At 34.0% G+C, this 14,526-nt stretch overlaps 1 protein-coding gene across 1 annotated transcript in view; it reads left to right on the plus strand.

Annotated features, from left to right (window-relative positions):
* The window catches only part of LOC109034691 (glutathione synthetase), a gene marked incomplete in the record, with an annotated part of 61,012 nt that overhangs the window by 2,371 nt on the left and 44,115 nt on the right, over window positions 1-14,526 (plus strand). Inside the window, 6 exon segments of the mRNA XM_072304247.1 lie at window positions 681-756; window positions 2,472-2,620; window positions 12,091-12,133; window positions 12,723-12,796; window positions 13,648-13,812; window positions 14,440-14,526. Coding sequence (XP_072160348.1) covers window positions 681-756; window positions 2,472-2,620; window positions 12,091-12,133; window positions 12,723-12,796; window positions 13,648-13,812; window positions 14,440-14,526 — 594 coding nt within the window.

The raw sequence follows: 14,526 nt of genomic DNA on the forward strand, positions 1-14,526 counted from the left end.
AGTCAGTTGGAAGAGTGGCCTCAGTGACAAAGACCTTATTTGAACAAAATCTCATCTAAAATTTTTATTGTTCTCTGTTTTATAATTCTTTGGTACAATTCAGAAAGTATTGTTCCAAGAGATTACAGAAGATCTATTAAATTTTAACAAAAATAAAACCAATGCTTTTATTATCCAATCAATTTTTTTTAGCATGAATCTGTTTTTAGAGTAATTTAAAATTTTTCCTCTCCTGAAAAGACGGAAATTAGTTAAAAAGCGTGTAGTTTTTTCCATGATTTGTGATTGGGAGATATTTTTTGAGGAGTGTGAGTATTTCAAGCAAGCCTTTATCCACTTCAACAGTTCTTTGAACGAGCAATTTTACATACATTTCGATGTGTGACTTGTCATAAGAAATGCCTGAAACCTTTCTTTCCCCTTTCCTCTCCAACCTCTTTTACGATCTATAATTTCAAGAAAGGAAACAGTTTTGTATTAGGAAAGGAGGGAGGTGCCCTCATAATCTGAAAGTAAAGGCATTAAAGAATATACAGAACTTCATGTCAGAGTTTTGGTATTTTGTGTATTTAAAAACTCATACATACTTGAAAGTCAATGATTCTTCATAAACTTTTGGTAATTTCTGTTTTTGAGTGCACTTGTTCTTCTTTCCTTACTCTTCTCTCTGTGTTTTTCAGTACAATTGAAGCTGATGAGTTCACTAGGAATCTATTCAAAATATATGAAACAGTTTCAAATGAAGGCATCACGCAGGTAAAAAACAACTTTTAAAATTTTACTTTTTTCTATGGGCTTCTGTTGCACTTTTGGGAGGAAGTTGATGTGTTGATGATGTCCAGTTTTTGAATTGAGAGGAAATTTTTTGCACGAAAATTTCTTGATTTGTGAGGGTAAGTATTCAACTCTTGTGTGTATTTCAGTATTTTAAAAGAATTGTCTGAATTATGCTCATCATAAATCTCATTTGTAACTGAGAGGTGAATTAAAGGATAAATAGAAAGTTATTCAAGAATTTCCTCTTTATTAGTTTTGAAAAAAGTTTATACCTGTTCTCAACTTTTCTTCAAAATCGTCAAATAATTTGAAAGTAACACCCTCAATAATCTGATACACTTAAAACTTTTGAGTGATGATTTCATTTCTAGAAAAATTAAGGAGCTTTCTAGTAGAAAGACCATTTGTGCAAAAGTGTTTTATTTTTTTTTATTTTTTATTTTTATTTTTTTGTTTCTCTATCTATTTAATTATTTATTTACTTACTAAGGAAAGAGCCTGTCAAAAAAGTACTTTTTTTGAAAGGAACTCAGGGATTTTGTTAAAAGCTTAGTGTCATCCGTTGATGTTACTGTGCCTCAAAAAATGAAAAGAAACCAACTATAGTTGTTTTTCAACCAAAAAAACTTCAGAATATTAGCATTTTCAATGGTAAATGATAATAGGAAATTTTTTTTCATACTCGAATGTTTCCTTTTCACTGCACAGCACCCTCTAAAAATTGGCGGAAACCAATAAATTTCAATCCGTTCCCACAGAAAGGGCTTGTAGCCAAAGAATTTTAAAAATTCCTCGCCTAAAATGGGAAAAGATTTAGATATCACCCATTACACTGTTCCCTCATACAGTGCGAAAACTTAAGTCCAAAGAATATCTGATCCAAGTCATCTTCGGCAATTAGGAGACAGTGATTACAACATTAAGTTTGTTTTTCTCATTGCATGATTTTTCGGATTGGCTTTTTTTCCAGAAAGCTCCTTAATAATTTTCTTCGGACCTTTTGTAGGACCCAATTGGGAATGTATCTTACAAGCAAGGTCAATGAACGCCTAAACCTCTTGGAGGAAAATTCTTTCAGACTTAATCCACACTCCGGCGAGGAATATTAAGGCTGTATCCTGCATCATTTGCGCTCTTGTAACAATTCCATTCTTGCCCAAGAATTTAGGCATAGGTCTTGGTTCCACTGCTTCCAACTTGAGAAAAAATTACCGGCAACCCAGACAGTCGGTAAAGGAAATACTCCATCATGCGCTTGTCCAGGCTACAAAAATTAGGATAAGCCTCTAAAAATGTGAAAATTTGGACCCCTGAAAGTTTCTACTCTTCAGATACTGACACATTCCCAGCTGGGCCCCAGCACAACATCAACGTTAAAATCTCATGCTACTGAACTATTTTTTTTTTTTTTTTTTTTTTTTTTTTGGTGTGTGTGTGTAAACTTGGACAAGATTATACAATTTTTGCAGATTAATTTGGGTGATTTTATTCTAAAAATGTTGGAAGTACGAATAAAATAAACATAGTTTACAGATCTTTAGAGCACTTTTGGTTGCTGCATCACGTTTTAGCTCATCGATTTTCAATATTCCAATGCATCTCGGTTTGTTTTTTAATCTGGCTAGTTGGGTTAAGTTTTTTTCTGGTTTTCTACGGCTTGTCTCTACTACATTGTCTCCTCGTCCTGTTTGAAGCGCTCAAGTTTAGGTATCCTCCGGTCAGATTATATGCTGCAGAATAGCGAATACCCTTACACACCGTTCCTTTGCCAGAAGCAAGTTGAGATCAACACAATAGCCTCTGGGTTTGGATGGTTGGGCCCCGTTTCTGCGCATATCCACAGGTTTGGGTTTCTAATGTTTGAATTACTCGGCAGAGGGATAAAGTCTCCGCCTTGTTCTCTGAATCAATGCCCTGTAGAACTCTCAGTTGTAGAGTCTCCCAATTTTTCAGCCACAATAAAGTCCCATATGTTTCTTTCAAAACTATCCCTACAATGTTTCTTCTGGCTATAAAAGGTTTTTCTCATGAGTAGTTTACGGTAATGAGCATTTACTTTACCACAGGGTTGCTAGTACTACACTAAACTGAGGAAGGGACTGGATCAGTTGTTTAATCACAGAAAAGTTTTTGACGGTCGAATGGTTGAATCTTAGAGATTAGCAGCAACAGATAAAAGCTCTTTGGAAGCTAATTTTGGACGTTCAATTGTAATAGCGCTGTTGTCTTGCGATAAACTGAGTGCCTGACATTATACCCAGCGTTAATGAACGCCATGGTCTCCTATACGTAAGGCTCATCAATCAGTGATGAGGGCAATTTGCTTCGGTCACTCAATGCTCATAACTGATCAGAATAGTTAGGGCTGTGTAAAAGTGAAGAATCAAGAAGGATTTTGCATGAAACTCTGAAAACGGGAATTTCTAGATCTGTTGGCAGCCTCAATTGGTAAAGCAACTAAGTGCTAAGCTAAATTCAGCACTTGGATGACTGTTACCCTGGAGACGAATAGGGAGAACTCTGCTATATTCAGACATTATTCTTCTCTGTTCTGGCTAGCAACCCTTGTGGTTCAACCGTCCAACCACATTGCTGAAAATCTACTTACATATTTTTATTTTCATCTTTGCTTTTATTATGGTACCTTTAAGTTTTTGTCCTCGTCAACAGAAACTTTTAGTCTTGTTGATGTTAAAAATTTAAGTGGTGCTGGGACATTCTGCAGTGTGAATAGCTGGCTATGGTGAACAAAAAAATGTATAAACCATTTTATTTTGTTATTATGGTGAAGATGGGATATCAATTTAGGATTTTCCATGACCACCTCAGAGAGCACCTGTGGAATATCGGAGTCTGGAAGACTGAACCTTTTTGCAGGCTTTGTGAGGTTGAGGAAGAAACAGAAACTCACATAATTTTTGAGTGTGAGGTGCTGGAAAGGAGAAGACATGAAATACTGAGCACAACTGATTGGTATGATTGCTTTCCGCTCAAGGAACCTGCCTGAGCTCTGTCGCTCCTTCTTAGGGGGACAGAGTTTCTACTGGTGTAATTGAAGTATATAATTGGTCATAATAAACTCCTTAGTTTCCATGTTTTGGGCTTTGTCCCCCAGGTTTCCAATCTAATCTAAACTCTAAATTTTTTCCAACTTTAAAATCAATCAACCAATATGATTAAAGTTAAATAGTTTGAAACTGATAATTTTTTTTTTAAATACTGGTTTTATTTTTAATCATCAGCAGGAAACGAATCTACATATAGTATGTCTGAAAACAAAGCTTACTTGTTTCCTCCTCAGTAATCTCTTTTGGAAACTCTAGTTTAATTCAAATCGTCCAAAAACAAAACATTACACGAAGATCAACGGAGTTGAATGGTGAATTTTGAGTTTGGGTGGTTTCGACAAGAACTAAAAATTCGATGGTGAAACTCCCAAATCCCGTATCTTGTTTGCAGTGTTGTGAAATCCCCACTTTTGTCTTACTTTTCTAATGGAGAACAAATCCTATTCAAACATTATTCCTTGAAGTTTTCTCAGAGCAAATCGCTTCACACAGAGAAGAAAAATTGCGGAAGTTTTTAAGGATTCATGTTGAGTAGTTCTTTATTTACAAAATATAGTATGACAAGAAGTCTGCAACGCCGCTATCCCAGATTCGTTGTTCGGAAGTTTATCATCGAATCTTCAATAGAGATTTTTTTGCTCGGAATACACATCCAAAATCTGCTGTTAGCATTGGTGCATCAGCTTTTTGCAAAACACTACAGATGAATGGAAAAGTTGTTTGATACTCATATTATAATTTAAATTCAGAGAAGATTGACCTTTAGTCAGATAAAAAAACAAGAATCTGCAATTTGATCTTTTAGGAAAAGAAAAATCATTCTAGCTGTTAATAAAACCCATTAAGTGTCCTAAAATGTTTCAGGTTTTTCTTTTGTATTGCTCTCATATTTAATTGAACATTCCTCCATATGGTCTGTCTTTATCTTATGGGAAATCATTTAAAATTTACCTTTACCTCCCAAAGGCAGGACTTCATTCCTGAAGGAGCTCTCAGTAGCTACATTAATATATCCTCGCACCTTAAAGATTTTTCAGCAGTTCTAGGTAGAGTAAGCATTTGTAATTACATTCATCCCTTTATTGTGGCATTATTAAGATCTCTTAGCTGCTCTTGTAATGCAGATATTACACAATTGCGGTATGTTGTGAACTCCCTGTTTATTCTGGAAAGAGGATCTATCATGCATGACCTGTTGATTGAATGTATAATTCGGTGCTGGGTAGAAGTAATATGTTTCTGAAGACTTTTTCCAATTCTTTGAAAGCTCTTCTCCGGAAACGATTCAGATTCAGACGAGCCTTTTCGATGTTTTTTTGAAATGATGAAGTTTTAATGTTTCTTCACAGCAGGAATGCTAAATGTACATTTAGAAAACCTCACACTTGAATATGTATCATTTCATCTCACTTTTTTATAGTCAAGAATTTCGAATGTTGGTCAGAAATTGATTTATTCTGTTTGCTTCTGTTTCTTTCACATCAGATTATAAACAGGAAATGTGTATTTTTGGTGCTGGGTTGTGTTATTATGCTTGTGTGGTGCTTGTGTTGTTTTTGGTATAATTTGTTATTTATCAGTATGATGACCGATCGTTTTCTCAGCTAATGGTGCAAGGTTTTCTGGCAGTTGAATAGTTTACTGTAGGGAAATTTAAACAATTGTCATTCATTTGATGCTTCAAAGATATTTTTCTCGAGTATTGGGTATCGTTGTTGCACTAGATGAAGGATAGGACTTTGATAGAAAACACCTGTAATTTCCTCAGGAGAAGAATTCAGAGCTGTGGAATACTTGAGATGTTGAATTAGCATGTATGTTTGTTTTGCTGAGATTTGTCACAAGTTATATCACTTTCATATTATCACTTTCTGGCCAAGGTGGTTATGAGGGCAATTACTGGCTCAATCAGAAAAAGACAAAAGATTCGTATTACATTAAATCCTACATCATAATAACCTTCAAAAATAACTTTACAGCTCTAAAATCTATTTCCAAAAGACAGAATAGCATCCATCAATTGATCTTAAAAACAACACCATAACAACCCCTAATCATAGTTGTATTCCGTGCACCTATTCATCATTTTCAATAACCACAACCATGAATCTTTCATCTGAGTAAACTTTTCAAAGCATCAAAAAATTAAATTTGTAACATTCTCCTATGCCTCTAATGCATTATCAAGGAGAAAAATTTTGGAAAAATTAGGTATTTAAGAAAGTTCTTAAGTGAATTTTAGTGGCTGTGAATATTTTGATCAACGTAAGGGTCTAAACACAATGTACGTTCATTAACACCGTAAACGAATTGAATATATTTTTACGGAATGATTATGCAAAATTCAAGAGAAGTTTCATGCAGGGATTTGAAACTCATAGGTTTTTAAAGGCTTCCTCTTTATCTATCTCAATCTCATTCTTACATAGAGTTGATAAAAGGTATCTAAATTACCTCAAGAGTCAGTCAGGAAGGTGTGCAGTATTTATTTGTTGTAGAATCCTTTTGAAGTCCTTGATTGGGGTTCAGAAGCTCCGGTAATCACCCTAAAATCTTACTCAGTGGTGTTATTTGTCAGCAGTTTTTATCTGTCGGACAGAGTATTCCAGTGACGTTCATGGGAAATTGGTAAGGTGACAGGTGAAAATGTTCACTCCGAAATGTCCAACCAGAAAAATGTCCAGCCGTTCCAAAAATATCCATCATTACAATGTCAATTTTATTATGCCTGGTTATAAATAAGTCTACCAGTAGTAAATGCTCCTGTTACAAAATGTCGATTTTAATAAAAGGTTCCTCGACCTCCAATTGCAGAAAGCATTGTTAAGCAACAAAACCTTCTTTTTATTTGCACATCCACTGGGTAATAATTTTAAAAAAATTGAAAAGCATTCCAAGTTTGAACTAACCATATTCAAAATAATAGTTCAAAAATAAAGTTACAACTCTTTTTAGAGTGAATGTCTCCAATCTCGAAAGATCTTTTATTACATCAGACGTTTTGTAAGAAAAATGTTTACTCGTAATCATGCACATTGTGCACAGGACCTATTAAAACGGGCAATTCAAATCAGACATTTTCACCGATCACCATCGGTAGGGCCATGATTTGTATTTATGATAGTGTTTGTTAAAATGTACATATGCCGTCTCTTCCTCTCGATACATGGTCGAAATATTTTTGTGCAGCGTTATTGTCTTGGGCTTTTACGATCTGACTATTTCGCTCATGCTTTGCAAAACACTGTTGCAATACATCAGGTTGAAGTAAACGCGATCGCATCGAGTTTCGCCGGAATCGCTACCCAAATTTCAAAGCTCCATAGGTAAGACCTCCTCACTGAAACTGCCTTTTGTACATCTTTTCTCCTCCTAGAAAAACTGGAAAAGCTTTATTTGCTCAGGTTGACTTTTAAAATTGCTTTGATAAAAAGTTTAGTACCATTTCAAATGTGGGTCTCAGCAACTTTTTGGCTTAGTGAGCTTCTCAAGTAAAAAACTTTAATCAAAACATAGCGTAAAAAAGTCCCTCATCAAACTACCACCAGCAATTTTCAGGGGCTGTTGCAAGAATCTGAGATTTTCAATTTTTTAGTCGAAACGTGGATGTTTTTATAACTTTAGATGTGCTGAGAAGGATCATGTAATAGTTTTTTCAAAGTTAATAAATTGCACCACAAAGTTGAAAGGAGGCAACTGTATTTACATTCTTGAGCATTTAAAATTTAATAACGCTTTTAAAGGAGGGAGCTTAAGGCTGTGATCCATTCTATTGTAGGTAGGGTAGGAAGAGTCAAATTAATCTCCACAAAGTATCCCAGCTCCAAACAATCATGAAGTTTTTTTCATAATATCACCATTATGCCAAGAGAGGGCCTATTGTGAGGAATTTTTGTGATTATGTGATCTCGACCTACAGCATTCATTCTCCCTCTTGGTGCTCTTTAACACTTGATACTTTCCTTTCCAAACTAATAATGACTAAAATTCTGACACTTGCAACTGTCCCGCTCCTCCAGAAAGTTGACCAAGAAAATGGGTATTATTGCCAGTACTTCTTAGGATTTATTATTAAATGAAATCTAGGACAGGAACAAGTTTATGATCAACTTTCATTAATCCTCTGTAATATTTGGAATTTTTTGCCCCTAAATTATTTCTTCTCAACAAAGTCTCATCTGTGTCTTGTGTTCAACATCTTATTATGCTGGTCCAAAAAAACAAAAAAAATAATGAGCTTTTTTTTTCTTCTGTAGTCAGATATCAGCTTTATGCTGAATTTAACGCACGTTGGCTAAAAAACTCCAACATACCAAAAAAATGCCTAATAATTTAAAGCATATACTGTGTGCTCTCACAGGTGGCTTGGAATACATGTAACTGGACTGCTGCAGATTGATTTTAATGTATTAGTGTTATTTAAAGTCGAGCATATTTTTAGTGAAGTCGAATACATGCAGTTTTCTATTCATCATTCACCCATATTTATTCTCTGAAAAGAGTTTTTATACACTCATAATTCAATTCTATCTAAGTACGACTCTAAAAATTGAAGAGGTACTCATTTGAAAAATCGTAGTTATGATCCTTGGAAAGGGCGTTCTATTGGCTAAATGATTGTATCGATCAAGTCTTGTCAATGTGTTGGAAGGTGAATGGGAATTTTTTTTTTAATTTTCCCAATAGATTCCTGTAAAAAAAACCGGAGAAAAACTAGCGCTTGCCTTTTCTTATTCACTCTTAAATCATTTGCACTCAAGTATCCTGATTAGGCTTACATTTTATATTATTATGAAGTGCACACAACATCTTAGTCATTCGCTTACATCTGGCACAATCTTCTTTTAATCCTGCTAATTCACGATTTTTCTGTCTTTCGAATCAATCAAAATTCAATTTTCTTACCTGAAATATTAACTTCTCCATCTTCCTGAAAATAGTGAGCAGGGACTTTTGCCCTAATTTCTGCCGTATTACTTAAGTATTTGCACCATTTAATTTTCAATGTTTTCTTAACTGAGTCCTTTCTTTGCTGAAGGGTGCAACTCCATTTCTCTGCTTCAGAACTGCATGCAAACCTTCATTCAGTCATCTGTGAACCAAGGGGCGAAGATTTAAAAAAATTACTGAACTCATGCTGATATCTGATTGTGGTCAAATCACATTTAATGTATTGCATCGATTACATAAAAAACCTTGATAAACTTTTAGTTTTGTGCCAAAAAAATATGAAAGTCTCAGTGTATGACTCTAAAAAGAAAGCATCCCAAAAAAATGTAGAGTGCAAAGAAACGGATGTAAAATGACTGTTGATAGAACGCACCACTTTTGTTGAAAAATCCTATTTTTGTTTCTTTGATTTTTTAAATTTATTCAAGGTGTTATTAATTTTATAGACCTATCTTGTCTTTTTATCGCGCAAATTTAAGGTTCGTAAAAAATTTTTACGAGGTACATTGACGCAACGCATTAAACAACAGCTTGATCACAATAGAATCCCAGGACGTAGCACAGTTTTTACAACTACAAGTCTAAATCACTGAAATTTGTAGGACTATTTATTTGTTGTTTTGTAAGTTACCCAAAGTGTTGAAAGAAATTTTTATCAAAGCTGAGTCGCCAAATTTGTTCATCAAGGTATTAAAAGAACACTTTTTACAAAACCCTCTCTACACCTTGCAAGAGTTTTTAAAGTAAAATTACTCTTTTTTGTAACTTTTTCCAATCTGACTTGTATTGAGCCTTTATGTTTAGGCTAATGTACTAGGTAATCTTTGCAAATAAATAAAAAATAAATAAATTTGTTGCCCAGTTCAAAGGTAACTGAAGAAAACTGCCAGCAATCTTGTGACAATGAAATAGAATTGCATTATTCTGAAAGAGAGAGATTCAATTCTAGTCATCAACTTTTTGCTTCAAGCTTCATACTTCAGAATTTCAATCGTTCATCCCTGTTCAGTCAGCGTTCTTATCATCTACAAGATAACTGTTTAAGGCTTTTCACTAAGCAAACTGAGTGAATTTACTTTTCAATGTTTACCCTACTTAAAATGATTAACCTCTTAACTGTCATCCCGTGGCGAAGCGTGAATCATGGACTATCAATAGTTTCCCACTTGAATCTGTGGTAAAAAATCGATTATTAAGGTTTTCGTCTGGAACACCCTAATAATCTTTTTTCATATGTTTAAAACGCAGGTCAAGCAATTTATGGCAATCCGCAACATGCCACTGTTACTGTCCACCGGAGTCTGAAATTGCATATCCGAAATTCAATGATTGAGCTAAAGAAAACTTTTAGCAAAAAATTACATGTCCCATACCTTTGTGTAGGAGGAATTTTTATGCAATTATTGTATCACATCACATTAAGTTAAGTTTCAGTCAAAAGTGATCCAAAAATCCTGTAAAATGTTTTGATCATTAATGAAAGTAAGTTAACTGCACAGCTCCTAAAAGTATTCAATTTAGTTCTGACTGTTCGCTCTGACAATGGAACTAAAATATCCCGGTGAAAGGAGTAACATTTAGTTTTTTATTTAACGAATGTTTTATCTTAGCTGTAAAGACGGTATCTTTTATTCGTTACATACTATTTACCTATTAACATAGAAAGGAAAAAACAAGATACTTCCAGTGCAATAAATCAAGACTGAAAGTGTTAATTTTCTGTTGAAGGAAGGAGGTTGGGCATGTTTTATTTTTTTGAATTCTCTGTGAGTTCTTGATACTTTAAAAGTCTCCAAAATATCTTCCTCCGTCGATTTTCTTCCGTAAGTTGTGTTGCACCGTAAAAGGAATCATATTCAATCCTTGGGTCAGAAATTGTGCGTCATGTGCAATTCCCCAACACGAATTTTGAACATTCTATCATTTTAAAAATCTTTTAACTTTAGGTATGTTGATATCAGTGAGAACCAAAATCTTTCGCAACCTTTTAATGTACTTTTTTAATGATTGCTCCATATAGTAGTGGGTTCTTTTAAAGGAATGAAGGACGCCTTATAAATCTTTCAGCTTCTGATATGTTCTGAGCACGTATGCATTTGTAGATTTAAATTATAATTGGCATTGATATAATTAATTTTAAATTATAATTGACATTGATATATTTAATGCTGCTCTTGTAAACAGCTATTTTTCATGCCAGTTTATACTACAAGAGTTTCTTATTCTTTGTCTACCTCGGTCTTACATAGATTTTTTCCATCCATTTTGCACGATGAAATTCTCAGCTACCTATGCAGTGTTTTCCTTTCTTAAACATTGCTCTTATCCAGGCATTTAAAATTATTTTATCCAAAGCTTATTTATGGAGACCTCAAGTCAAATTGGTTTTAAAGAGTGTCCTAAATTTTTAGCCTTTTAGAAAAAATCATTTAAAATTTCCTTCAGTCGGTGAGTCTAGAATTACACATCTTTGGGGCCTCCAACAGAAAGGTAGGAGTGCTCTTTTGGAATGGTAGACATTTTCAGAAAATTCACCGATAAAATACTAATCCGTCATGAAATTCTTTAAAATATCACCATCCAAAAAACATTCCTCCCATAGGGAGTGAAATCAATTAATAGGCAGGAATCAAATATTTTGTTAAGTATCACAAGAATCATCTCCAAAAAACATCAGGGTTTTGTGAAATTGTGTTAAAACAGAAAAAGGAGGAGCCTTTACACAACACACAACTCAATGTAACTTTCCTTCCCTCATAAAAAACTAGCACTCATGTTAATATAATCGTTTTTCATTGATAATGAATTTGAATAAATCTGTACTTTGATAGTGAAGTAAATTTTGCCCCCATTTCATTTGTTGGAAAAAGAATAAACGTAGCAACTCATTGTTTGAAATGTTCTCAAAATCTCCTGCATTTTCAAAAAACAATCGCGGATGTTTTCAAGGAAGGACAGTGATTAGTTTTTCTCTTAAAAAACAGTGAAACAGAAGTAATTTGAAACAGTACACTTAAGATATTATGTCCCCTAGTTTCACCACCAATAAGTATATCACCAATAAGTGTCATTCAACTTTGTGCTGCGTACCAATGATTCATTGGTCATATTTTTCTGGTGCGTTGAGGGATTATGTTGAAGATCGTCTAATCATAATCCAAGGAAAAAAAACTAAACGTCTTGACTTAACATAAAATGATAACCGATTTATAAGACAACGCTTAAATGAATTTTTAAATTTTTCTTTCCTTTATTTGTGTTTCAAGGAGGTAACAACTTGCTTTTTTATCCACAGGTTTGTGCTGCAAGAGATAGGACAAACTCAAAATATAAATCAGGTAAATACTTAACACACATTTGTAGCGTTAAAATCATAATTTTGTCCTTGATTTTTTTTTATTTTACTCTTCTTTTTCTTTTTAGACTTGGTCACTGAAGGATTTTATCCTCTCTGTACAGTCATTTTTCGAAATTTGGAAAGTTTTCCCTCGTTCAACCGAGCGATGTTGACCCCCTGTGTCTCCAATTCTGTGTGTTGGTTCTCTCAGTATTTTTTTTTTTTTTTTCAATATTGCATTATTGGTAAAGTCGATATTTTACTATCATTTCCTCAGACGAAAAATAAGTGAAACATCATATATTTTGACGTCTCTTTTAAAAGAATGTCCTTTGCAAAATCATTAAATTTCTTGGAAAATCTAAAAAAAACCTAATTTTAGAAAATTTAGGAAATCTGATAGCATTGGTTATTTTTCGTTCGCGGAAACGAAATGAGGTCTTCAAAATTTTAGCTTTTCCCACTTGTAAGTATTTATTTCTGTCAAAAGAAACATTATTCATTATTTTTTGACTTAAAAACTAATTCTCTCCCTCTAACTTTCTTAACAAGTTTCAATTTCTTAATTTTTCCACATTTTCCTGTTACAGCTACCTGAAAATAATGCCTTAACCGCTCTCTGCCAGGGCATGGTTGATGCCTGGAAACTGTACGGTAAAAAAGAGTAAGTGCAGCATTGTATTTTAATTTCATTCTATTAATTTTCTTTGAATCAACTCATTCATAACAAAAGCACCGTATCTCAATTGAAATTTGCTTCAAGTTTGAAGTTCTGAAGCTCATTTTTCATAGGAGATTTGCTTTGCGATAAATTCCTCGACCAAAACGTATTTGCTTACCTAACGGACATCAAAATTCACAGCTTTTTGAACTTTGAAAGAGATTTCCTCGAAACTCACACACTCGACATCCACTGTTTATGTTTTGGACCCATCGAGTAATATTGTTGTCATTAACTGTAAAAGGAGTTCAAGGATCACAAGGAAATCAATAACTCTAAAATACCTACGGGAGTGTCAACAACTAAATACCTCATGTTCGTCTAAAAATTAAAGGTACATGTATGTATGTTTCAAAGCTTCTTTCCTAATTTTGAATTTCCTAAACCACAAATCTCGGTTTGTGACGATGCAGACTTCCTGTCATGCTTTATTTTTTAAATGTACAACGTCAATTTGTAAAAACTTTCGTGATTTTTCCTCTCTGTATGAAGCAAATTCCAAGAAAACTTCAAGGAATGATGTTAGTTTGTTCCCCTCTAAAACAATAGAGCAGGAGCAGAGATTTTGAAACACTTCAAAACGAGACTCATGGTTTGGGAGTTTCAATGTCGATACACTTTCTATTAAACGCCATTTAAATGGTTCAAACAATACGGTATGAAACATCGGAGAACGAACAAATGTTTGCCTGGCGAAAATTAAAGAAAAAATAAGAATCTCTCACTTCTTTGTATCGCAATCATCTTAACCTTAATCAGTTCTACCTCACTCTTTTCTCTTTATATCTCTACAGTGCTGTGATTTTATTCATTGTCGAAGATATGACTTACAATATTTGTGATCATCGGTTTCACGAGTTTGAAATCCAGGAACTAGAACCCGCAGCAAAGGTGGTCAGGAGGAATCTAACGGAAATAGGAAAACATGCCAGTTTAGGGAAAAAGAAAGAGCTTTTAATGTGAGTACAAATTTAAAACCGATCCTTCAACCTTACATCTTGATTATTTTACAGTATAAAAGTTTCGCTTTTTGACTTTTTCATCATGAGTGAGAGAAGGAAGGAAAAAAGGACCGAATGTAAGGTGACCATGTTTCCTTGCCAGAATAGATTGGTTCTTCATTTTTCCTCTTAGTAGTTCCTAAAAATTTTAAGGTATCATGTATAAATGCTTTTCAGATTTTACCACTTTCTTCGCAGCAAACAACCCTAACTAAATCTCAATGAACAGTGCGATGAAGTCCCTTATAAAGTTGCTTATATCATTAATCAGTCTAATCAATCTCGCTCTAGTTAGGTGGTTTTTTAATGAGATTATCATTCTAGATTTTTTGAATGTTCGAATATTTTCCACAAACTTCCAACTGCGAAAAGAGAGCATCTTATCATCTAGAATGGATTGGTTAAAGAATTTTCAGTTTTCCTAACAGAAATTCAGTTTTTCAAGGATTAAATTTCCAGCCTGCTGGCATAATTTCACTGAATTTGAGTCTCTTTTCTATCTCCTAATTTTGTTAACTTTTAAAGTTCTGAATAGATAAATAATGTCTGAATGAAAATTTGAGCCAATTTTTCTCTCAATTACAGCGATGGTATGGAAGTTGCTTTAGCTTACTATCGTTCTGGCTATGCTCCCGTTCAATATCCCAGCCAACTGGAATGGGATGCGCGTCT

This window comes from Bemisia tabaci, chromosome 9, assembly GCF_918797505.1.
Source record: "Bemisia tabaci chromosome 9, PGI_BMITA_v3".
NCBI lineage: Eukaryota > Metazoa > Arthropoda > Insecta > Hemiptera > Aleyrodidae > Bemisia > Bemisia tabaci.